General features: G+C 36.9%; 1 protein-coding gene across 5 annotated transcripts in view; it reads right to left on the bottom strand.

The window, feature by feature from the left end:
* VWA8 (von Willebrand factor A domain containing 8) overlaps window positions 1-25,012 on the bottom strand; it is a 225,603-nt gene that overhangs the window by 148,930 nt on the left and 51,661 nt on the right. For all 5 annotated transcript variants that reach the window (XM_068418061.1, XM_068418042.1, XM_068418050.1 and 2 more), the window contains 6 exons: window positions 22,254-22,358; window positions 15,667-15,798; window positions 14,188-14,322; window positions 14,030-14,107; window positions 7,632-7,792; window positions 6,323-6,436 (listed from right to left, as the gene is read on the bottom strand). In XM_068418061.1, the coding sequence (XP_068274162.1) occupies window positions 6,323-6,436; window positions 7,632-7,792; window positions 14,030-14,107; window positions 14,188-14,322; window positions 15,667-15,798; window positions 22,254-22,358 (725 nt within the window). The remainder of the gene's footprint in view (window positions 1-6,322; window positions 6,437-7,631; window positions 7,793-14,029; window positions 14,108-14,187; window positions 14,323-15,666; window positions 15,799-22,253; window positions 22,359-25,012) is intronic.

Raw genomic sequence — 25,012 nt, forward strand, 5'->3', positions numbered from 1 at the left:
CTTACAAAGGTAACAAAACTTTTAAACAAAGTTGTCAAAAAATATAACTTATGAATAACAGTGTTCTAACCTGCAAAAATTGAAAACAATCTGAAAACCAAACAATACTTTCCTCTTTGTCCAGCACTGCTAACAACACTGCCATGGTTTAAGCACATTCACATTCTCTACTGTAATACTGTTTACATTCGTATACAGAGATATGTGATTTCTCTAGACCACAGTGTGATCTGAAATACCATCCCTTTACTGAAAAAAAAACCCTCTTGGCTTATCAGGGTTAGAAATTAAGTGACAGATTGTACAGTATTCTCCTTTCTATTCTACTACACATATGGACGTTATTACTATTGAAGCACTAAAAATTAAAGGCACTAAAACTGTGAAAAAATATTCACTTTTTTTTACTATCAAATATTTTCATATAGCGGTATGAAAGCTTGAAGGGATCCCCTAAAACTTCTCCGTTAATATCTCAAATTTTTCTCTTCTTAGAAATGGGAAAAATCTTTAGGTGTGTCAAATCCTTTTACAAATAGTCTAAAAAAGAACGTTTAGAGAAGTTTTGGCTCCTGGGTTAGGAGTAGTACTCCTTTTCTCTAAAATTGATTTTAATGGAAATGCTGTTTTAAAATTCCATTCACAAAGTACTGAGTCCAAGTAGTCTACTAAAAAGCATTATCAGTTGCTTTTCTCCATTATGAAAGACACAGTTGTATTTATGTAACTTACAACAGCATCTGGCCACCTCATTAGTGAGTCTTAAATTAAGGGAACAGAGAGCAACAGTGAGTTATTTCGTATTTATGAATGATCAGAAGTAGCACAGAAGACACAAACTGCCAACTACACTACAAATAGTCACTACAATCAACAACACTCATGCGCAGCAAAGCTGACCTGAATGGGGAGGGAGGGGAAAGTATGTACTCCATGCTCTCAGTTTCTCTTTCATGTGGCAGTAAGGTATCAGTTCTTCTCCATCACAGCTACCTTCCAGTCTCCAGCTATTGCTTTTTTGAAATCTTGAAGATGGCCCTGCCTTCTCCTAATCTAATGATTTCCTAATGAAGCTTTTAGCTTCTTTCTTTCAAGTTCTAGTCTTTCAGAAATACTCCTTTTTCTTTTGATCTGATATCGTCTCTGTTTGACTCTTTCCAGCTACTTCATTTAAGACCTGTCTGACTGCTTAGACATTTAAAATTCTGTCGTGCACTTTCACTGAATCATTGATGTGCCTCTCAGTACGTTTCTTCCTCTTCCACTGTTTCACATAAGAACTACATTAGTACATGAGTCAGGTGGATAATAAAAAGGTTAAAAACAAAATAAAAAGTTACTTTTGTAACTGTATAGTATATATTCTATGTACCATATTTAAAATATGTATATTGATTCCCAACATACAAATGAGAATTGAGGCCTGAGACTGAATGAGAGAGATTTACTTGAAACCACCTTTCATAGGGAACTTCCTTACTGGAAAAGTAATCTTAATGTGTCACTCAGCAAACATTCCAGGTTCAGTTGCAGAAGAACTGGGAATGACAGCGTATATTCCGCAGACCTGGCAGAGAGCAACTGTACTGAAATTACTTTAGTCACATCCAGCAAACCAGGATAAGTAAAGCTCTCTTTTCATCTTGCTCTAACATCAGAAATGTAGCTAAGGCCACTAACCACAGCCACTGACACACAGCAAAAGACATAATATTTCTCATCAATATGGAAAGCATCTCCAATCACAATTTAGAAGTAAGAATTTGCCCAGTCAACCTGCTAATAAATTCAAGGTACAACATATTCTCTGTAACATCTCCACATGGCAATCTTCTGTGGGCAAATGAGGGCTGGTTAGCACCATCATGTTTTCTTGGGCTGTGATTAAATCAGCTGTTAGTACCCAGGTATCATTTGATAAGGTGTCTGGAGAGAAGGGCTAATTCTGCACAGCCATTCTGCACCACTGGAAGGTACTGAAGCTTGCAGTGACAGACAACTGCTGCTGAAATGGACGAGTAGCAAGGACGAATGCAGCCCTGGAATCAAAGAGCAACTACTGACATTGCATTTTGGAGCCAGTGAAAGGTAGTGAAGTTTCCAGAATATGTAAGGGACCAAAACCAAGATGACATCCTGAAACATCTTCAGTTCCTCGAGGGCTGATGAGAACAGCACCCTCTCTACAGAGGAGTGGTTCGCCAATGCCAAAGAAGCCCATAGCCAAAACTAAAGAAGTGGATACATGATTGCATTACTTTACCCTGGCTTCTTCTGAATAAGTCAGTACAGGAGAAAGTTGAACAAGGGCCAGACTGAACATTTCACCCAGGAGAAGGTGGGATTCTCAGCACAATGGACTTCAGCTAATTCACAGAATCACAGAATCACAGAATGTTAGGGATTGGAAGGGACCTCGAAAGATCATCTAGTCCAATCCCCCTGCCGGAGCAGGATTGCCTAGACCATATCACACAGGAACGCGTCCAGGTGGGTTTTGAATGTCTCCAGAGAAGGAGACTCCACAACCTCTCTGGGCAGCCTGTTCCAGTGTTCGGTCACCCTCACCGTAAAGAAGTTTTTCCTCATATTTAAGTGGAACCTCCTGTGTTCCAGCTTGCACCCATTGCCCCTTGTCCTGTCAAGGGATGTCACTGAGAAGAGCCTGGCTCCATCCTCATGACACTTGCCCTTTACATATTTATAAACATTAATGAGGTCACCCCTCAGTCTCCTCTTCTCTAAGCTAAAGAGACCCAGCTCCCTCAGCCTCTCCTCATAAGGGAGATGTTCCACTCCCTTAATCATCTTCGTGGCTCTGCGCTGGACTCTAGCAGTTCCCTGTTCTTCTTGAACTGAGGGGCCCAGAACTGGACACAATATTCCAGACGCGGCCTCACCAGGGCAGAGTAGAGGGGGAGGAGAACCTCTCTCGACCTGCTGACCACACCCCTTCTAATACACCCCAGGATGCCATTGGCCTTCTTGGCCACAAGGGCACACTGCTGGCTCATGGTCATCCTGCTGTCCACTAGGACCCCCAGGTCCCTTTCCCCTACGCTGCTCTCCAACAGGTCTGCCCCCAACTTGTACTGGTACATGGGGTTATTCTTGCCCAGATGCAGGACTCTACACTTGCCCTTGTTATATTTCATTAAATTTCTCCCCGCCCAACTCTCCAGCCTGTCCAGGTCTCTCTGAATGGCTGTGCAGCCTTCCGGCGCATCAGCCACTCCTCCCAGTTTTGTGTCATCAGCGAACTTGCTGACAGCGCACTCTATTCCCTCATCCAAGTCATTAATGAATATATTGAATAGTACTGGTCCCAGTACTGACCCTTGAGGGACTCCGCTAGACACAGGCCTCCAGCTGGACTCTGTCCCATTGACCACCACTCTCTGGCTTCTTTCCTTCAGTCAGTTCACAATCCACCTCACTACCCGATCATCCACACCACACTTCCTCAGTTTAGCTGCGAGGATGCTGTGGGAGACCGTGTCAAACGCTTTACTGAAATCAAGATAGATCACATCCACAGCTTTACCATCATCTATCCACCGGGTTACGTCCTTATAAAAGGCGATCAAGTTGGTTGAGCATGACTTCCCCTTGGTGAAGCCATGCTGAGTGCCCCTAATGATCCCCCTATCCTTGATGTGCCTAGAGACAGCATCAAGAACAAGTTGTTCCATCACCTTTCCGGGGATGGAGGTGAGGCTGACCGGTCTATAGTTACCCGGGTTCTCCTTCTTGCCCTTTTTGAAGACTGGAGTGACATTTGCTTTCCTCCAGTCCTCAGGCACCTCTCCTGTTGCCCACGACTTAGCAAAGATGATGGAGAGTGGCCTAGCAATGACTTCCGCCAGCTACCTCAGCACCTGCGGGTGCATCCCATCAGGGCCCATGGATTTATGGACGTCCAGATTGCTTAATTGGTCCCTGACCCAGCCCTCATCTACCAAGACAGATTCCTCCTCTATCCTGACTTCTTCTGGGGCCTCAGGGGTCCAGGGCTCCTCAGGACAGCCTCCAACAGTATAGACAGAGGCAAAGAAGGCATGCAGTAACTCCGCCTTCTTTTCATCCTCTGTCTCCAGGGCCCCCACCTCATTCATCAGTGGGCCTACATTGCCTCTAGTGTTGGCTTTACCTGCAATGTATTTGAAGAAGCCCTTTCTGTTGTCCTTGACCTCGCTTGCAAGGTTTAATTCCAAGGAGGCCTTAGCTTTCCTAATTGCCTGTACTGTAATTCAGTACAAAAAATTTTCATCTGTATCCAAGATGGTGCTAAATGGTCACACTGAGCTTCCAGATGCAAGAATGCCTGTAGAGTGGGGTTTCTGTTTGTTTGTTTTTAAGATCAAGTACTAATCAGAAATGTATTCCCATCTAAGACAACAGATACCCTGCATTTATGGATTAGAGGGTGAAAGCTCACTGTCAGTTGAGTAGATCAATTAGGGCTTAACAATTCACAATAAATTCTGTTGCAAAATATTAAGGTGGCTAGGTAAAAGCAGTACATCGCAATCTGAAGCGAAGGGGACACCTTCCGAGGAAAGCCAAAGACTTTCAGGGCCTCCAAAGCAGTCAAAAGCAATGCACAATTAGCACTGAACACTGGAACCAAAAGGTTACTCAATGACACCAAAGGGAAGGAAAAGTGTGCACAGAGGTGGCACAGTGAGAGGATGAGTCTGCAGAACAGTCATTAAAGAAGACAGCTTGGACAGTTCTCATGGTCTAACAGGTAATGAAGGATATAAGGAAGTCTTCTGCCAAAAGAGCCACAGTTAGGATGAACAAGGAGACACGGAATCCAGATGTGAAGCTCTAATTTTGTGAGAGAGATCTGATCCAGGAAGAGGGGCAGTACTGAAGATGAATGTGTGATGAATTCTCTAGGGTTTTGGAGTATATTGGCATGAACTAAAGGGTACCATGCAACAAGCAAAACAGCATAGCCACTGCCATTCTGCCTGAAAGCACCTTGGACAAGACCATAGATATAGAGGAGGGATAAGGAGACTCACATAATGACTAGATCTATTTTGAAGTACAAAGTCCCATGCAAAGCTGGGATACCATCCAAGATGGACCCTTGGACCTTTTTTACTTCTCTTTTCAAAGTCTGGGCTTAAAATCCTGATAAATAGAACACTTCCCTGATACATGTTCTTCACTCACATAAAACAAATGCAGGAAATGCCCATCAAGCTGGGTGTATGGCCTCAGCAGCGTGGATACAATTTGCAACAAGTAGGCTTAGGTTACACCATATCTTCAAAAAAAAATCAAAATAAATGCTACGGAAGACTTAAAATGAAGTTTAGTTTGTTTTGGTTTGTTGGTGGTGTGGTTTTTTTTTTTTTAAACACAGTATTTTGGATCAGAAGGAAACCAGAAACAACAAAACAACCAGGCAGTAAAAGAAAAACAGCTTTTCTAAAGGGCAGACTATGAAGGAGGTCAAAGAAAAAAAATTATATTCAGTGAGACAATTGAGAGAAACACGGTTGCATCATGAATGCACCCCTATTATGGCTGATAAGGCTTCTTCAAAGTTGGGCACATGCACACCCTGCAATGCAAATATGAGCATGGACATTTGACATAAAACTTCAACTGTTTTTTCAGAGGTTAGAGACATTTAAGAATCACAATATGTGTAGCTCCTTATATATTACTGAATATTAGATTGCATTTGTTTTGATGTACACTTAACAATATCCCTTCCATTAACTACAACTGGTCAGCAGTGTCTGACTATGTATCAAGTATGATCATCAGAGGACTAGAAAATGTTTCTATCTGTGGAATGTTTCTAGCAGACAAGTGGAAGTGAAGAAACAAAAAGAATAAGCATAATGGGTCCCAACCCATCCTTAGGATTTCCTGCCCCATATTATTTGTAAATTAAATACCAGCTTTCTAGCTAATAAGGCAAAGTAACAAGTTGTATTTAACTTCAATTTAGCTTTATTTTCCAACACTTTTAATAAAACGTTCCAAATTAAATATTATATACCTTTATACCTATGTTTTTATGTACTTATAATTTCTGTTCAATTTCTAACTCCTTCCATTAAAGGATATTGGATGTTTTCCTTTTAGTTCAAGCAGTCTAAACAGGATATAATCTTTTCATGCCACAAAAGGAAAAAAAGCTCATGAGGAAACTGACGTTTAAAATATGCTTCTCTTAGTGATTAGAAGTTATCGATTTAATAGTGAAGCATTTTGAAAAAAAAAAAAAAAGGAGATTAAGCTCTTTACAGGATGAAATGTTGTTTGCATTCTATAGTTATAGCTGACACTTTACCTCTCCTGTAGTTTCTCATCAGAGATCTGTAATTCTTCTTTTAAGCTTTGATATCTATCTTGCCTTAACAATCTGGTGCCATCATAGAGAGTCAGTTCTCTGTCATGTATTAGTCTGTTTGGAAATAAAGAATAAGCTTTATCTAGCCTTTGATTACTTTTTTAAAAACTTGTATCAACTATCACTTTTTTAAAAGCTACCTCAGTCAACATGGGTCATAGCAAAAAGAAAAAAGTTATACCAATTTAAGACGCATTCAGGTGTGGAGGTAAAATAATACGCATAAGTAAACAGTTTCAGTGGATAGTCAGTTAGTCAACTTAGTTTAAATACATAAGGTAAGAAAATGAAAAATAACAAATTCTGCCCTACCAGTAGAGTGGGCATAAATGGCATGAAACAACCATTTTGTTATACTTGTACCAAGTAATATACTTCTGTTTTGCTTCTTGAAGCAATATATTTCAGTTGGCTTTAATGATCAACACATACAGACCCAGCTCTTACTCTTTTTTTATGCAGAAGTTGATTAGATATAATGCATGCACATGTCAGAAGAAAAATCAGAAGGCAAAGCTAAACTGATTAAAAAGGGAAAAACCAGGCAAGTATAATTCTCTCTTCTGCCCTTCTGCATATATACATATAGCAAAAGAAGGCACAAAATGTTTTTGCTACAACCTGCTTTTAAAGCTGGTGACATCCTTCAAGTTTGCAGAAGGCAGTATACAATGCAGGCACATGAAATAGCAGAAAAATTTGACCTGACAGTATAGATTATTATTAACATAGTATTTGCTATTACTATTTCTGTTCTGCAAAGTTTAATTTATTTTTTATTGAATTATAAAATAATGTTTAAAAAGAGTTCTTTGCAATCAATATAAAGTATGCTTTTACATATAACTGTAATGATCACATGTCATTCAGAAGCAGAATGCAAAGTATTTTAAATATTTTCTGACATCTTGAATTTTCAAATCATTGTTCAAATATCACTAATTTTTAGATTTTTTAAGTTTAGAGTAAAATCTACCTCATTCTTCAATTCAGACTTATATTCCGTATTTACAAAGAGCTGAAATTTCCTGATTATAGATTTACAAAGAACATGAAAGAATTCCTTCTGCTTTTATGTATGTAAAGACTGAACATTACATAATCTATGAAACTTCAGTGTTTAGCTTGATTTTTACAGTATTCTTGAACTTGTAAAGTCATATTCACCAGAAGGAACTTAATTTCTCAGTATGCATGCACTCAATAAACAGATCACGCACACCCAGTTTATCCGTGCTCACATCCTGACCTTTGAAGTACAGCTAGAGTGCCAGGGTTAATTCGATGAATGCCATCAAGAATAACAAGCTTTCCTTCCAGGGCAGCAGTAACAAGTGGTGATGGTCTCCAAGCAGTGTCTCCATTAGGAAGAGTATACCTTTGCTGTAGCAAATCTCTAGCCGTCATATCCTGTAAGTATCAATTCATCAGAAGAATATATTTATGTTCTATTTTCTTCATCTACAAGTACATGCTTTCTTCTTCAAAAACTGCATTCTGTTTTTCCTAAGATTATACCCAAAGAAGACTATCAGGAAATCTTCAATTACTTTTCCAAAGAATATTAGAAATACACACATGAATCTACAATACACTATGTTAAATAGTCTTTGGAACTTCTAGACTTGCCAATATAACCTCTTTAAAACCAGAAGAAAAGGGTTTTTTTCCCCTCTTAAATGTAATGCAAGGACATGACAACTTGTACATAGCTTTGTGTACAGGAGGGGGCAGCAATTTACACCTGGAACAAACGAGTAATTTATTTCATATAGAACTAGTTGCCTGAAAAAGCAAAGATTTCATCATTAATGTTGAACACAAACCAGCGTGACATTCCACCTCTCAGCAGGAAAATGCAGTGAAAGCATCAGAGAATAAAGGACAGAGTAAGAAAGAAGCCAGTAACACACAAAGTATCAAAAGTATATATCATATCACAAAATAATACTTAAGGGATACATCAAAACCAAAGGCAAAATATCTAGCATCTCCTCCAGCACACATATTATAGATGTTCCATTGTAAAAGGCAAGCACTAGAGCAACAAAGACGGAATAGCCATTTTGTGACCTGGAAGATGAAATTCCTTCCTCAGGGTGTGCTGTGAACACAACCTTACCTAAAATCAGATGAGAAAAATATTTTCTAATTTAGCTGTAGCTTTTGCATATGTCCTTTTCACGACTATAAACCCTTTGAACTTCAAAGAATAAAAATAGAACACATTACGTCATATGGCCTGAATCATTTCCTCTTTCTACATTTCCTTAAAAGCCTTAAAATAACAGGACAAAGCGTGGTTCCTTCAGTGCTTCCACATTTGTATAATTTAAAGCCTCACATTCAAATCCACAAAACCAGACTGTATTTTTATTACTGTATTTCTGGTTTTTTTACTGCTGTGTTTGCTCTTTTCTATTTTACTAATGAATTAGACTAAAACCAGAACGTGAAACATTTTTATCAAAGCCAGAGAAAAATGTAAGCGTTTTTAGGACTTGTATCAGAAGCGTGCATTCAGTAGCTAGTAAGTGCTGTATAACTGAATATTTAACTAACACACCTTCTGACAATTCACCTCTAGAGGAATGAAATGAGGTACACTATGAACTGATCGGGAGCCTAGTATGCTATATAGAATGTCCATCTGTAATTCCAACCACCACTTGAGAACCATGAGTTCATTTTCTGGAGATAAACTCAGAAGTGCATTTTCCTGCAAAATATTTTCTGAAATATAAAATTAGTGTTTATGTTGTAATTTAAATGGTTGAATGAGATTCAGTTTAGTGATGCATTAAAAAGAAGTATCATTTGCTAACATCTGTGCAGCTTCTGTAAAGGTTTTGTTTTATGGCTAAGTACCTGCCCAGTGATTTATTGTTTCTATTTATGTTTTTATTTAAACATATGATATTAAAAAAATAACATGAAATATAGTGTTATAATACTCTAACACTAAAAATCTCTCCCTTTGGAGGGGAGGTAATAAAAGTATATTAATTAATTTTTTTCCCCTTATTTTGGGCAAAGCAATGGCAACATTATATTGCCTTGTGAAACAAAATGCTTATTTTAATTTGTAAGAGTCATTGCAACCTACGTGTTTTACATTGCGTTGTTTATTTTCTAAAAGACGTTGTATACAGGAGAAAAGAAGTTTAGGAGAGAAAACAAGTAGGATAACTTCTGTTCCACTCCCTTTAGCAGCTATAGCAATACAAGCCTCCAATCTAGCAGTTTCTCATGGCTCGCAGTGATAATCATGTTCTTGGCAATTATGAGGTGAAAAATCTATGTATCCTGCTTTTCATGCCAGTTTGGACTCATATTTTGTTAGTATTTCTCCAATAAAAAATTGGAAGGAATCTGTAAAGAAAAATTATGAGGTCATGCAAAAAAAAGAAAAAAAAAGAAATCCTAGAAACAAAAACATCACAGTACACAAACACTAGTGAAGTGATTAAAAGATTGGTTTTGCTGGGGAAGAAAAGGAGCAGGTTGCTAGAAGATCCTTTTAACATCACTTTGAACATTGCTTTCCCCCCCCCTCCCTGAAACTCTGGGGGGAGAAAATGTTTTATTTTAAACAATTTCAACCAAAAGTTCCCTAACTACAGTCCACAAAGAACTAGCTGGCTGCTGCTTCTCATTTGCTGTTGCTTAACTGCATTAAGAGAAAACATAAAAACAAACCTTTCCTAATCAGGATGAGTTTCCTTTGTCAGCAATTTGCCTACATGGAATGACATATAATGAGAAATCCGTATAATGATGTCAGATATGACAAATGAGACAGGAATTGTTCTCTGAGCCAACTGTTAGTATAAAAGTTGATCTATGTGCTCAAAAGGTTTGCGAACTCTTGGTTCAGGAAAATTTGATTCTCATCTCACAACGTAAAAGCTTTTAGAGGTTTTTTTTCCTGTTAAATCAATATAAAGAGCTATGCCTTTTCACACTATTCAAGCTCTTAAATCAACTTCAAATGTAAAGAATGATGAAGCAAATATTAAAAGTAAATGTTATATATATAAAAAAATCTAAGAATTCATTTCTTCACAGAGCCTGAAGAAAAACAGTCCTATTGCTTCAGACCAAGGATTAGTGCCCCACTACTTATGCCTGCAGAAATTATGGGAAAATAAAAATGAAACATAGGACAAATAAAAGCCTCCTTAATTTTAGCAATGGATTTAGGACAATGTGGTGCCTCTCTCAAAAAATCAAAAAGATGCTTTTTTGAATCAAAGTAGAAAAATCTGCTAAATTTACAGCATTATCAAACTTCTCATAGTCATCATTGATGAATTACTGTGTGAATTAATACATTTAACATTTGTTCTGTCATTAAATTATTCTATTACTTTGCTATGCAAAGCCCCTGACATGTTATTACATATCTTAAGAAAAACCAAATGCATTCTTAAAATTTATCAGATGTATAGATCAGCTACATTCTATCATTTTTTTATACACTGCTTCCCATAAAAACTTTTGAGATTATGTAAGACATTGTACATAGGAAATATCTATACATATAGATACACATGTGGATCTTATGTAGACTTGTCTAGATAGGAATTTATAGTGAACAATGAGCTCACAAACAGTCAGTTATTTGCCTTAGCGATACCGTTTGATACCACCAAAAAAGCCTCTCTATAAAAACCCTCTGCCCTTTGAACTTGATCAAACCCTGATGAAACCAAAGGAAAGGTTCACATCAGTGGGAAATACTTCAAACCCTTGGCCTAGATTTTATTTCTGTAGGAATTACAGAAAAAAAGGAAAAAAGGAAGTCTTCTGCTCCTATTCAGTGAAGCTATACTAATTAAAGGTAGGATGTTGAAAAACAGCAGCCATGTTTTTAACTAAATAATTGTCTGACTTTGCTGGTGAGTACCCAATGCTGTATTGCATGCAACAAAACAAGGGCCAGGGTGTGCCTGTCCTCAAGCAGGTTTGTCAAGTTGCAAAATTTATTTTCCTGGGATGATTTAAAAATACGTGTACAGTAACAAGCGCAGAGAGAAGTATGGAAGCTAGCTGGACACACTCAGTATTGGTTCAGAAACCACACACCTATCTTAACAGACCACTCACTGTACAGAAGGTAATAGGCACTGCTGGGAATCCAGGTGTATTACTATGAACATAACATTGCATTGATGAGGCTATGGAGCTTTGGAACCCAAATCTGCTCACACTTGGCCACGTTAAAGTGTAAGAAAACAGCACAAGTCATCTGTCTGACTCCATCTATGCAGACACAGTTTCAGAGCCTGTGCCTTTATCAGCTGAAGCCACGCAGGGGGAAGGAAAAGCAGTGGGATCCTGTCTGGGCAGGTTCTAAACCGTGCAGGAAAACATAAAATGGACTGTCTTTCTTTTTTTCATCATCAGTAATATTTATCTTTTCTATTTTCTCTCACTTTTTATCTGTTTCAACCCTTCAATCTCACTGCCCATTTCTGTCAGTGTCTCTCTCCCCCCACATGCCATTGCACTTCCAAATCAGCTGCCACTGCCACTTCTTCCTTTGGAGGTCTCCATGTTGCCTGGGAGAAATTTAAATAAGCAAAGGGATGGAAGAAAGAGACCAATATATTGCATTAAATCTGACGCTAATGTTCCCCTGCAGCATTGCCAATTATCACTTACAACTGTAAATCCTGTGATATTTGGTGTATTTTGACTCACAAGGTCATGGGAGACTCTTGACTTCATATTTTATTTGAGGGTGTTTTCATTCCTCAAGTTTATGGAGAAAAACCTTACATATGTGATCCCTACTGTGAAAAGCTAGCATATGAATTAATTCTACTTTTTAATCTTGTAATTTTTCAGTTTCTGTCATAAGGCTAGAGTGTATCAAGATCTAAGATTGACAATTCTTTCCAAACATGTACTGAGGGACCACTGGCTATGGGACATCACTGTTAAAGCATGACAGAGCTTGGGGTTTGCAAAAAAACTCCAGTGCTGTAACAAAGCCTGAAGCACTGACGAGATGTATCAAAGGGAAAACCCGTAAATGTACAGCAGCTCCACTCTGCCATGTTTACCATACTCCAAGACAAGTGACAGCTCCAAAACCTTCATTCCCTTATTATTCTGCAAGTCCAGCCTTCCTGGAACCATTACTACTACTTCTATGTTAATCTTTTAAAATACAAACGTTACATTTTACTCAGTAAAAACATTCCCTCTGCCCTTACTTTTTAAATTACTGTAACTTTCTTCCTCCAACTCATGAAAAATGCAGCTACAACAATAAGCTCCTTGCCACCTCCTTCAAAGCCCATGGATGCCCTTATGACTTCTCCAGTTCTTCCTTCTTGTCATTTTACCCCATGACTGCCACTCAGAGGCAACTGTGTCAACTGCCTGTGCATCTCACAAGCAGTGTTAATGCACACTTCTCCCCAAATTTATCTTTAAAGCCACATCTGTTCTAAGACACAACATAAATAAATTAGCAACAATTAGGCTAAGGGCGGAAGAAGACCACTGCCTGTTTGCTACAGCACCTATGAATAATGAAGTTAATATTCACTGAATGTAGTATTACATTTAAACACCAGCCCTCATCTTATATTTCTAGGATGCAACACTTTTGAACATGGAACCTTATCTTCTAATCTCTACTGCAACACAGTCCCATCACAACTATAATCATCAGACTAAACAGAAATGTAAAAAAAGAAAAGGCATAGAATTTATAATATTGACTAAAGTTCCACCTGTTAGGCATCAGAAAAAACAAACACGTAAGAAGATATTAAGTGATCTTGACAGAAGAAACACATCAAAAAAAAACAGAAGAAAGACTAAGCCTACGGAACATAAGAAATAACTTTAAAATTCCCCAGAAACTTAAAACTCATCATGCATTCTCAATACAGTAAAGAAACTGCCTTTCATAATAATAAATAAATAGTGTTGATAATGGAGAGTCACATTATAAGATAGCATATGGACAAACAAAAAAAAAAGGACAGACGAAAGGTCTTCCGGAGGCATTCAACATTCATGAATTACAAGTGGTCATCACTCTGACCAAAAGGCAGGAAACATACTTCAAAAGGGAAAAAAAAATCCGAAAATGAGAAGACACAAAAAATGAAGTTTTCTTTATGACACTCAGTCATGCCAAATCACAGAATGAGTTCTAAATTCTCTGTGGCTAGGAACAAGACCACTGTGTTAAACGATTCTCCTTACATTTTATTTAGATTACCTCTCTTGTCGTGGTTTTAGCCCAGTTAATAAAACCAAAGGAAAGCAGTATCAGGATTAGTTTATATGTAATAACACTGTACTATCTATATTGCTGCACAGTACCCTCTCTGTTTAGGTCCGCAGTAAGAAAAGATTTTAGATGAGCATTCTAACAGAGGGAGTAAAAAATGCTCTATAATAATCAGAAAACTTTGCTATCTTCGAAATCTTCGCTATCCTTTATTCTTTTAACCCATATCAGTGATTATCAGTGATTTTAAAAGCTGCAGCTGTATATGAACATAGCTCCAGCTTTTAAAATCACTGAGAGAGAGAAAGAATATACACAAAGAATCAATGCCTGTGTGTTATATTTTAGATCATATTTAAAGCATGATCAGCAGCAGATAATTTACTTACCTGGTACAGCATGATAGGTTCTATGCTGTATCCCAGTATATCAGCAAACTCCTTAGCAATAACTGTTTTGCCACATCCCTAAAAGGTTAAAAAATAAGAATTAGATTATGTTCTAAGGAACATGGGGAAGGAGGGAGAAAGGAAATTCAAATTCTTACTTTTCCTCCAATTAAACACATATCTTTAACCATATGGGATTGCATCATTTCTGCCAACAGTTGATTATGGCTGGAAGTCCTTATGAAAGTATCTGATCGAGGGTGGTTTTTTAAGAGCCCGGTCCCAGCTGGAACCTATAAGGAAAAAAAAAAAAAAATTAAAATGCTAAATAAGCTATACTGTGGTAACTCTAGGCTTTGTGTAGACTGGGTTATGTTTCTCCAAAACTACTGTAATATTTTGCTGATGACTGTCATCCATCAAACCCAGATCTTTCACTTAAAAACATTAAATCATATAATTTCTAATACACAACCTCCTTCACACCTCCTTTGTCCACACTTCATGAAAAAAGAAAAAAAACCAAAATGTGAACCAATTAAATTACAGCATTGGGGTCTGCAGAGAACTTGAGGCTGTTAGTGCTAGAGAAAATATAAAAATCACCAATATTTATTACTCATCAGAGAAACATGGAAGAGTAATAGCAATTTGTACTGTGAAAATCTGAACGAGCTACTTCGACCAGAACTTCGGAGAGTTTCAATCGTTCCCCACATTAAGTCACTTGCTGTATTTCCACTTCCCGTTCTAGTCTGGGAACTGTTTCATCTGCAAACTCCTTACACACTCCTGTTCCCAAAGAGATACTCTGCAGATGTATTTTCAGACGGTATCATCTACATGTCAAATGAAAACAAAAATCTTCCCTTCAAAAAACAGTTGAATCAGGTCCCTAGAGACTGACCTTTTTTTGACAAATTCCCATTTGCTGCTGTTCCTCTTTTCACTTTGTCATGGTACAAACTCTCTGAGGATATTCCTCACCAATGATTATATGATCTCTCTCTGACTCCCACTAATTCACCTTCTTTACAGACTCTCCAAAATCAACATTAACTTCAAATTCTTAGATCAGCATCTGTTTCCTGAATAAGACCTTATTTCACCACCTAGCAGGTCATAAACTTCATTGGAAGAAACTCAAACTAATCATATTTGGTGTGAGTACTTTTGTTCCATTTTCCCAACATCCTGTGTCGGAACATTACCAAGCACTCATTAGATTTTATTTGAAGTGTAGACAAAGACAGACTACTGTTTTTATTAAAAGAAAAAGGGAAAGAAGCACCAAGAGCATCACAAGTATTCTCTGTTATTCTAATCCAGTAAAAAATTTATGAAATTTAGAGTCTTTTATTTCATCCATTCTTTAGCATTTCTTTTAACACAAGAAACTTAAATTAATCACATGTAGGAAAGTGTGAGTTTATCTAGAAATAAAAACTTGTGTATCCATAATCTAATATTCCATTATCTAAATGCTTTTCTAATAAATATCATGTGTTACACTACCAAAAAATACTCAGTGCAAATGAGTTTTAGTATCAAGTGTAAGTGTCAGATTCATGATGAGATGAAAACAAGTTAATGATATGTTAAAACATATAAAGTTTGATGAATATATAAATTCATACCTGGAACGTCACTTCTTTTTCACCAATCTGGATGGTTACATCAGCCTTGAAGGGTTTGTTTCCATGTACAGTTTCTACCTTTGTAATCCTTTGGGGAAGCAAATGGCTTTCTGAATCTTGAAGCTCAAAACGCTGTCAAATCAGATGGTGGGAAAAACTAATTATTAAATACAGCTTTCTGTTTTTTTAAAACTGATCGTTCTGAAAACAGGGCCAGAAGCATATTGAAGACCAATTGCTTGTGAAGTCCGAAATCCATTTACTTCAACTTTTACTTCACATACCTGTGTTCACATTCTCAATAGCCCATATATATTATATATGTAAAGCCAAAGCAAAAAGATCATATACCATCTACTTATTCTGATTGCAGTGACAGATGTAAAGTGAAAATGTCATATGGTGACTTTGCCAAATCTTAGCCTGAAAGACTGAAATAATACGAGAAACGGATAATAGCCTTTAGCATGTGTAATAATAGATCACCTATCTCTGCAGGTCATTATAACCAATTGCAGAGTTAAACATCTGGCTACCAATAAAAATAACCATCAAACATTATGTTTACTTAGCTTCATAGCCTTATCATACAACAAAAATTGAGGACAACCTGTACAAATTAAGCCTTCAGCATGTTCTGGGTATATCAAGGACAAAAACCGGGACATTTGTCTTCACAATCCTCTCTTGAGTATTATACTCTCTATTTCATGCTGTATATAGAAAGCCTGAAAACCATCTAAAAAACCCTGTAAAAATATCTTTTTTGTTTTGGAAGAGGAAGTCATATCAGGGAGGTTTATGCACAGAAAAGCCACAACCTGAAATTACTGAACTCATAGACCCACTTCATTGAACAGAGTGAAAGCTGAGTAAACAAGAGAAAAAGGAGTATTATCCAACTCCTTAGAATTCTTAAAAAAAATATTTTTTTAAACAGATGTCACTAATGTAAAATAATTCTTGAAAAGCATGTGGTTTCATTACTACTAGGATTCACAGCGCTGCCTATTAAAGTTTAGAAAGAAAACTGAGATGCATTCACACAAATGCTTTGGCTCTTCATCACTTTGCAAATTCCCATTCTGGAACAAAAGCCTACAGAAACTTCATGTTTAAACATGAATTTAAGATAAATGTGCTTTAGTAAAGGGCTGCACCAAATTATATTCTTATTCTAACAGCTGAGTCTACTTCAGATACCATTAAATGTTTAAACAGTAACAGAGAACAGGGATGCCTATTGAGTAGTATCTCAAACTATGATTCTGTGAAATGAACTACAGATGTTCTCACTCTCATGTTCATTAGTAAATTGTAATATTCTTACTAAGTTAATGGCATTTTGGATAGGGCCAAAGCTGCTCATACACAAAATTGCAAACTGCTTGTACACTAAAATCCCTTAATCAGATACCAACAAAAGAAAATAACTGTGAGCAAGCAAGATTATCTGCACCAGCAGCCTCTGTACCAAACAAGGAAGATTTGGAGACAGCAGCAGTACACCTTGTACACAAAGGTCTTGGGAGTCTAAAATTTCTAAGCTCTTTTTTGGTTTGGGTTTTTTGGGTTGTTTTGTTTGGTTTTTTTCTCAAAATGTTGTTGAGGGCTCTGCGGCTAGCTTTTTAGACCCTAAATTAGGACAGCGAAAGAGGACTGTCTATCTCTGTGCAGATCCTTACTGAATTTATACAACTTGAATTAATCTAACTGAATTTGTACAATTTGAATTCATCACACGTAAGCACGGAGATGCTGCTGAACTGGATAATGTAGTAAGTAAAAAAGTTACCACACTTAGAATCACAGAATCATAGAATCGTTTTGGTTGGAAAGGACCTTTAAGATCATCAAGTCCAACCATTAACCTAACACTACTAAGTCCACCACTAAACCATGTCCCTAAGCACCACATCTACTCATCTTTTAAATACCTCCAGGGATGGTGACTCCACCACTTCCCTGGGCAGCCTGTTCGACTGCTTGATAACCCTTTCGGTGAAGAACTTATACCTGGACAGGAGCAGTAAACAAAACTATTTGTGGCTTTCAGAGTAAGACAGATCTCTTTGATGCGGTTCTTCATTTAGAACATAGCTAGATATGGAATATAGCTAGATATGGAATCAGAGAGTGGCATGAAATGGATGTACAACACATTCAACATGCTTCTGCCTAAGCCAGAAGCAACTTCCTCTACACAAAGTTAAAGTTGATAGCTGCAAAGGAAAAAAATATTTGTGGTTTGGAAGGACAACTATTGAGCACATTCATTATCACAAAGTTTGGGAGATACTTGGAGAGTCAGAACTGGGCAGCCTCATTGCCTCAGACTCCAGAGGAAAGAAAAAGAAAAGACTAGCCACCAAAACCAAAGGAATTGGTTTGGCAGTCTATAATCATCAGGCCACATTCTGCATGCCTAGAAACACATGAGAAAAGGCAAACTGTAAAAATTAGAAAAAAGGAAGAAGAGGAATTTTGACCACTTGGAAGTATCTAATGATCAGTAATGTCTCAGCATGGAAACGCCAAAGAATACACTGGTGATCCAGCTGTTCAAAGGAACAGAGAGCTTAAATGAGATGTATTTGCAGATAACCACTATGCTGAACCTACAAGACAGCTAAGCTATCCAAAAGAGGCATCCAAAGGCAACTGATCTTTCTTGAAGATTCTCTGCATGGGAGGGAAAGAGAATGTTTCAAGGAACAGGAGGAGTAAACTGTTTCACAAGAAGCAAAATATGAACTGCAAGTGCAAGATGGGATAGATAGATGAAGTCTGAAGGACAGATTCCACTATAGTGGTATGTATTGGCACTAAGGGCATTCATTAATGCAAAACCCCAAAGGTTATAAATCACTTCAGGGTGAATAAAAGAGAAATAAATCTTCCTTAGACCAAAATTTGCAAGAGAAATACCTTAGAAGCAAACAGAATTGTCTAGACAAGAAAGATTCCGGTTTTCTGAACTATTAGCCCACTCTCTACAAGAGAGTGCCTATGTAGTCTAAAGATTCCCTACTGTAAGGCAGGGAAACAGTTTTCAAGAAGGAGGTCAGGTAAAATTAAAGTGGGTGTGCCAATGATACAAAAACGAGTCAAAGGGAACAAACAAGCTTTTATTTCATATAAGATCAAGACAGTAAACACAGAATTAATCAAGGCATAAAATAACAAAAAAAAATCTAGAAGGGTCTTAGAGCAAAGTTAAACACTTGGATAGTAGGCTAAAAAGGACATTTATTAAGACAAATCTGATCTATATGTTGTTTCTAAAATCTGATGGGAAATTCTCTTGATTAGAAGGTAAAAAAAAAAAACAGTGGGTGTTTCCAACACTGGGGAAAAAAGGCACGCAAAAGGCATGTGAAAATTAAAAAAGCAAATCCAAAATCTCTGATGTATCTGAAGTAAATACTAAAGGCTTACGGAACAATGAATAAATAAGTATAGAACAGTTGGAGTCTCTTATGAGCCACCAAACTCAGCCTAAACGAAGATGAACAGTTTTATAAATGCCTACTGTAAAGAAAACTTCAATACTGTGGGATACATCATATGTGCTTAAGCTTATTGTTTGGGAATGTTTAACTGGAGGCTGTTTTCCTTGAAAGCAGTGATTTCTCTATATCCAAATTTTTTAGAGAAAAAGCTTAAATAAATTTTTACTTAATTTTTGCAATCATATTTCAAATGTTCATCTGTAAATAAAAATAATTTGTCATGCCAATATTTCATGCAAGTACAGAATAACTTTAAAGGCCAGAATTCAAAGTCATATTTTCCTTTGCAAGATCTTCTAAGTTTAATATCGTCTCTAAGAATCAGAATAGAAACTGATACAGTTTCCAAAGTGTAGAAACTCCAAATAAGGGTACACAAAGGCACATCATTCTGAAGTTTATTTTGGTACTTCTGTCCTGTCTGTTGCAAGCTAATGAACTAATGAATGGTGCAAACTGTAGCACTTGTACAAATGTTCTGTATGAGAAGCAACTCTCAAGATCACTGCTGATGCTGGATTAGTGTGCAATCCATAAACACTTTTTTCGATGCTAACTGGTTTGACACAAGGAGCCACATTTTTATCAAATGAAAAAGTTGGTTGATTGAGTTAAGCCTAAGACAGGTTTTAACGCCAGCTAGGTCCACTCAGCAAGAGATTTGTATTTCAAAACATCTTTACACATCCAAGACTAACACCTTAACAAACTACTTTCACTCACAGGTAAGGTGTAAGTCAGTATTTCACATCAATTTATTATTAAGAATAAGAATTACAAGGAATACCTAGGTCTTGATGGAGTCTTAGTGAGCAAGGAGGCACATAAGGAAAAGATTTACCCAAGTTGAAGATAATGTTTGGGAAGACAGTGCCCGAAGAATATGAGCTCTTCAAGAAATACGTACCAGGTCTAACTACTTGCCCATATCTGCCTCCAACTTTACATTTTATTATATGAAATTTGTTTTTATTTTCTTTAAATGTTAGCTGATGTCAAGCGGTGATTCAGTTCACACAAATTAACCCATCAATTGCAATACACTTCAAGTATTTATTTTTTCAACTCTCAGTACCTCCCAGTTAAGATTAGTATTTCCTAACTATTCTGTTACACAGAGAGAAGTATTCAGTGGCAAATATTAGCTGGACACTCTTTGGAAATCCATAGGAAGGTACAGTAAGAAATCACCTTGCCTGTGCAAGACTCCTCTCCCTGACATTTCTTATGGAATGGAAAAAAATAATTTCTTATCCATATTTAATACAGTTCTGGTGCTGCTATTACTAAAATATCATTATAAACAGCAGCTCCTCAGTACAACCAGTTATTTTCTGCATTTCTCAAGGTTCATTGCTTAACAAGATTTGTTGAGTGTAAACAGAATAAATTTCCAAATAAGATTATATGTACTTGTTGAAATAATGGGACAAGTTTGCATAAGTAGTGATGAGGAAGAGTATTTAAAAAAAAAATGAAAACTAACACAGGAAAATGTAAATGATAAGGAGGTATTTAAAAGTAGACAATCATTGAGAAAGATTTTACTAGTCAAATCAACCTGTCTTACACAGGAAGCAAAAGCACGCACAACACATAAAATTAAATAAAAGAAATGGAAAACAGAGGAAGCTGATGGTACTGAACATAAAGACATTCACCATCTATAGCTGATGGGGAAACAAAATGACATAAAGAATTTAAAATACAGGCTTATTAAGAACAGAAGTGCCTGTTACTGCTCTGCTAACAGATAGACGTCTATTTCCACCCAGACCATGGTTCTTATGAGCACCTTCAGTCACCCTGACATGTGGTAGAAGGGCAACACAGTGTGACACAATCTAGATTTCTGAGGCTGCCTGGAATAACATTTCAACACAGGCACTGCACTGGCTAGGCAGGGGTCATGCACAGACAGCTCCAGCCACTCACCAGCAACGAGCAATTGGTTGTTGATGTGGCAATCAACGGCAGCCTTGGCTGTATCAACCGTGAAATAACGGTTCAAAATCCTGAGGGGGAGTGATGAAGGCAAGTAACAGACTACAGATCCTGGATTTCAGGCCAGATTGGCTTATTCAGAGAAGTGGTAAGTAGGACTCCACAGGAGGCAGCTTTGAAGGTTCACGAAAGCTAGCAGGTCATTCAGGACAACCTCCTTCAAATGCAAGGACTGTCCATCCCAAAACTCAGGAAGACAAGTAGGAGACCAGCCCAGTTAAACAGGGAATACAGGACTGAGCTCCAATGTGAAAAGGCAGTATATGGGAGGTGTCAGGAAGGATGGCCTACAAACATTTCCCTGACACATAGGCTTGGTTTTAGAAAAAAAAACCAAAAAGTCACTAGCTACAAAGTTGGTTATTTCTAAATATGCACGTACAAATAACTTCTAATTTTCAGGACTGAAAGAGCTGCGTAAGAAGCTCTAAGCTGTGAATGCTAATTTTCAACAACATAGGTAACTCCTACAGCATAGTCAAAAATGAAAGAAGGCCAGCACTGTGCTAAAGTTTTAAAAGGATAAATGGAATAACCCAGCATAATTATAGGTTTTGCAAGCTATTATTAAACATGGACAAAACAACAAAACAGATCTGACAACAACAAGCAACAAAAAGATAACATAGACCAAAACCAGAGACTAATATAATCTGTAATCATGCTATACTGAATGTATTTTGTGTATGCAGTCTCTATTGTCATTTTATTAGCTCCTCTTGCAGGTCAAATGCCAGAGGTATTTTTTAAGCATTTGACTACCTTAACCATATAAGTAGCTACTTTCAAGTTAATTAACCACTTATATAATGAGGGTTTTTCTGTAGTCTTAAACTGAGGTCTAAATGTTCTACAGGACATAAGAGGTTTCACCTTTCACTATAATGAAAGCTACTAGCTTATGAAGGTTTTTTTAAATATTGTTTTAGCATCAGCAATAACGTAGCCATTTAGTTTACTTAAGATTTCTTTTTTTTTACAGAAGTAGCGAAGTAACACTAGTCATGAGAACTACTGTCATAATCCATTGCTCCCTGGAATTATAAGATATAATATCTGTGCAATACTTACTTTTAATGCATCGTTTACTGCAGTCCTGCCTTCCTTTCCAAGGAAAACATTATAGGGGTAAAGCCGGTCAATAACATGCTGGACTGACATCATAGGAAAGGAATCCTAATTCAAATTAAAAAATATAAATTAAAAAAAAATATTGGCTCATTATATCATCAGCCATTAACCTGCAAATCCTATATAGCACTGAACTTAAAATAAAACTGAACCACTACATGTAGTATTCAATCAAATGTCTAAAGAGGCATTTCTCAGGTGCAATTCATGATAATATAAATGTCTAAAGTAGATTACAAGAACTATGTCCTAAAAATTACTTTCTTTCCTGTGCATAAATGGAAGCTACAGTGACTAGCTCAGATACCTAAACACATTTAAGGTTACGAGAGACAAATCCCACCACAGGTAACTGAGGTTCATAGTACTACTAGAAAAGAATCAATACGACAAGAAATCTATATTACAATAATGATCTACTCATTCACTACAATTTCTAGTATTTAATTTTGATTCTATTACATTGTACAGATTCTACTTAACAAATCAGTTCCTAGAAATTCCTGAACAGTTTGATCAAAACTGTTTTGCTGTAAAATGAGTTACTAAGTATAATACACAAAATTGAAAACAACTTTTTTTTTACTCTTTCCTTGTTAGTTTTAAGTACTAACACTTTTGTCAGTTGCTGCCTGAACTAGACAAAAATTCAATCATTTTGCCACAGTAATAGAGAAAGAAACGAAAGTGCATTTATGAATACTCTAGAAACATATACATAAAGCCTTTCATGGTTGGAAAAAAAGTGTTTCCAAAACCCTGAAGTAATGCTTGATTGTTTGTTTCAAAAGAGACTTGCAAATTTTTAAGGACTACTCATGTAAAACACTAGTGAAAAACAGTCAGTGGACTGGCACTACTTTTTTAAGCCTTCATCAAAGTAAGTAAGTAAATAACATAATTCAAATAAAATCAACTGATTTTCAGTTATACACTTGGAGTTACATAGGCACCCAACTGAAAGAAGAGCTGCTTAGAAATGAAATCAGGAGACGCATATTTTATGAAATGCATAATTCAATTCATACTTAACAATCAGTAATACTATTTATAATGTTCCATATTAAAAAAAAATCAGTAAAATTAAACCATTTACGGCACTGCAGTAAATGTACTGCTTAAAGGATCAGGGAGACCTTTATTGCATTTTAAAAGCCCTCTGTCTATATATAAAGACATAACATATAATTTGTCCACATTATCTCAAATTAATAATAATTACAATGGTGTGTATGAAATTAGCCTCTTCAGAACAGCACCCTATAAAAAATTCTCCCTTTCAGCAGGCAGGAGTTTTCAATCTAAGAAATACATTTTGGGACTGAGTGAATCCATGATAGAAGATAAAAAGCTAGTCATTACAATGTATTCCCTCCACACTTTCAAACAGTTAAATCAACCAAGCTAGAAGTAGAGGATGGCACTGACCCAGCATGCGAAGGAAAAACGTTCTAGCTAGAATCACTGAGAACAGTCGCCTTAGAAAACTAAGTGATTAATTCTAAAAGAAACAGTTCTTGTCTACCTAAAAAAGACACTGTCATACAATGATAACACTTCACATTCTCTAATGTAAAATAAAATGCTACCATTTCATTTCTCTGAAGTTGAATTTTAATCACTTCTTAACATCTGATGTTGTATCACTAATTCAGAAAAAAATTACATCTGTAAGTATCCAGCACAACTGAGCAGACTGAGCACCATAGTAACACAAGTAACTGGTATGTTTTAATGTATATAGTCCAAAAAAAATATGTAGAAGTAATCTGCCACTGAGAGTACCATAGGTAAAATGATTGCACAGGAGACACAACAGAGAATTATCCTAAGAGTCTTTTTCTACAGACACCTGCAGCTTGGAAAGAGGGTTTGAGAAGCTGTCCTGGTATTTTACCCTCCTGGGCTGACCGTATCTTCCCGCATGCAAAAGGGTACCAACCCCCCTCTCTCATTATACAGATCTCATCTCCCTGTCTTCCTTCAGGAGGTACCTTCTGTTTTTACTTTGACTTTTTACCATGAAATTATAAAGTTCAATGAACAAAAGCCAGTCAGAGAAAGCAGACAGACTGCCACAGCTTTAGTCCTGACCTGCCTGATCTGCCACTGTGAACTCAGCAAGTGTACAGTTGTTATATTTCCCTATGGACTGCAGTTGTCAGAAAGTATTGCATCTTTCAAGTGTGCACAACCTGCATCTCCAGGTAACCCTCTATGTCTATGTTTATTCTAAATCCACCAGAAAACTCAAAGACCTAAAGTAGGCTTCATCTCCTACAACTTAACTGCCTCCTATACCCACATTTGTATAGTTGTTTTGGGTCCTTTTAGGTGTCAATGCAGAGTAACAGGTGTCTTTGTAATGCAATCAATCTGATTTACATGCATGCCACTAAATCAGAAGCACTTTTCGGCTGTGATTTTTATTTCTCTCCGCTGACTACCTCAGTGTAATCAGGTAAACTGTAGATGCCCCTGAAGTCAGGTAAGATGATTTAGCAGAATAAAAACCATTACTTCGAGCACTAAGATACATTTAATCACACCCACATCACAAATTTTGTGTCACGTCATACTTTGTCCTTCAGTATTACGCTACATACTTGGTTAAAGTGTTATCCAGAGACATCTGACTGGGGCTTTTCTCCCTCAAACCATCCTTAGTTTTTTCGGGTTTATTTCTTAAATATTCATGT

Source organism: Nyctibius grandis, chromosome 2, assembly GCF_013368605.1.
Source record: "Nyctibius grandis isolate bNycGra1 chromosome 2, bNycGra1.pri, whole genome shotgun sequence".
Classification (NCBI taxonomy): domain Eukaryota; kingdom Metazoa; phylum Chordata; class Aves; order Nyctibiiformes; family Nyctibiidae; genus Nyctibius; species Nyctibius grandis.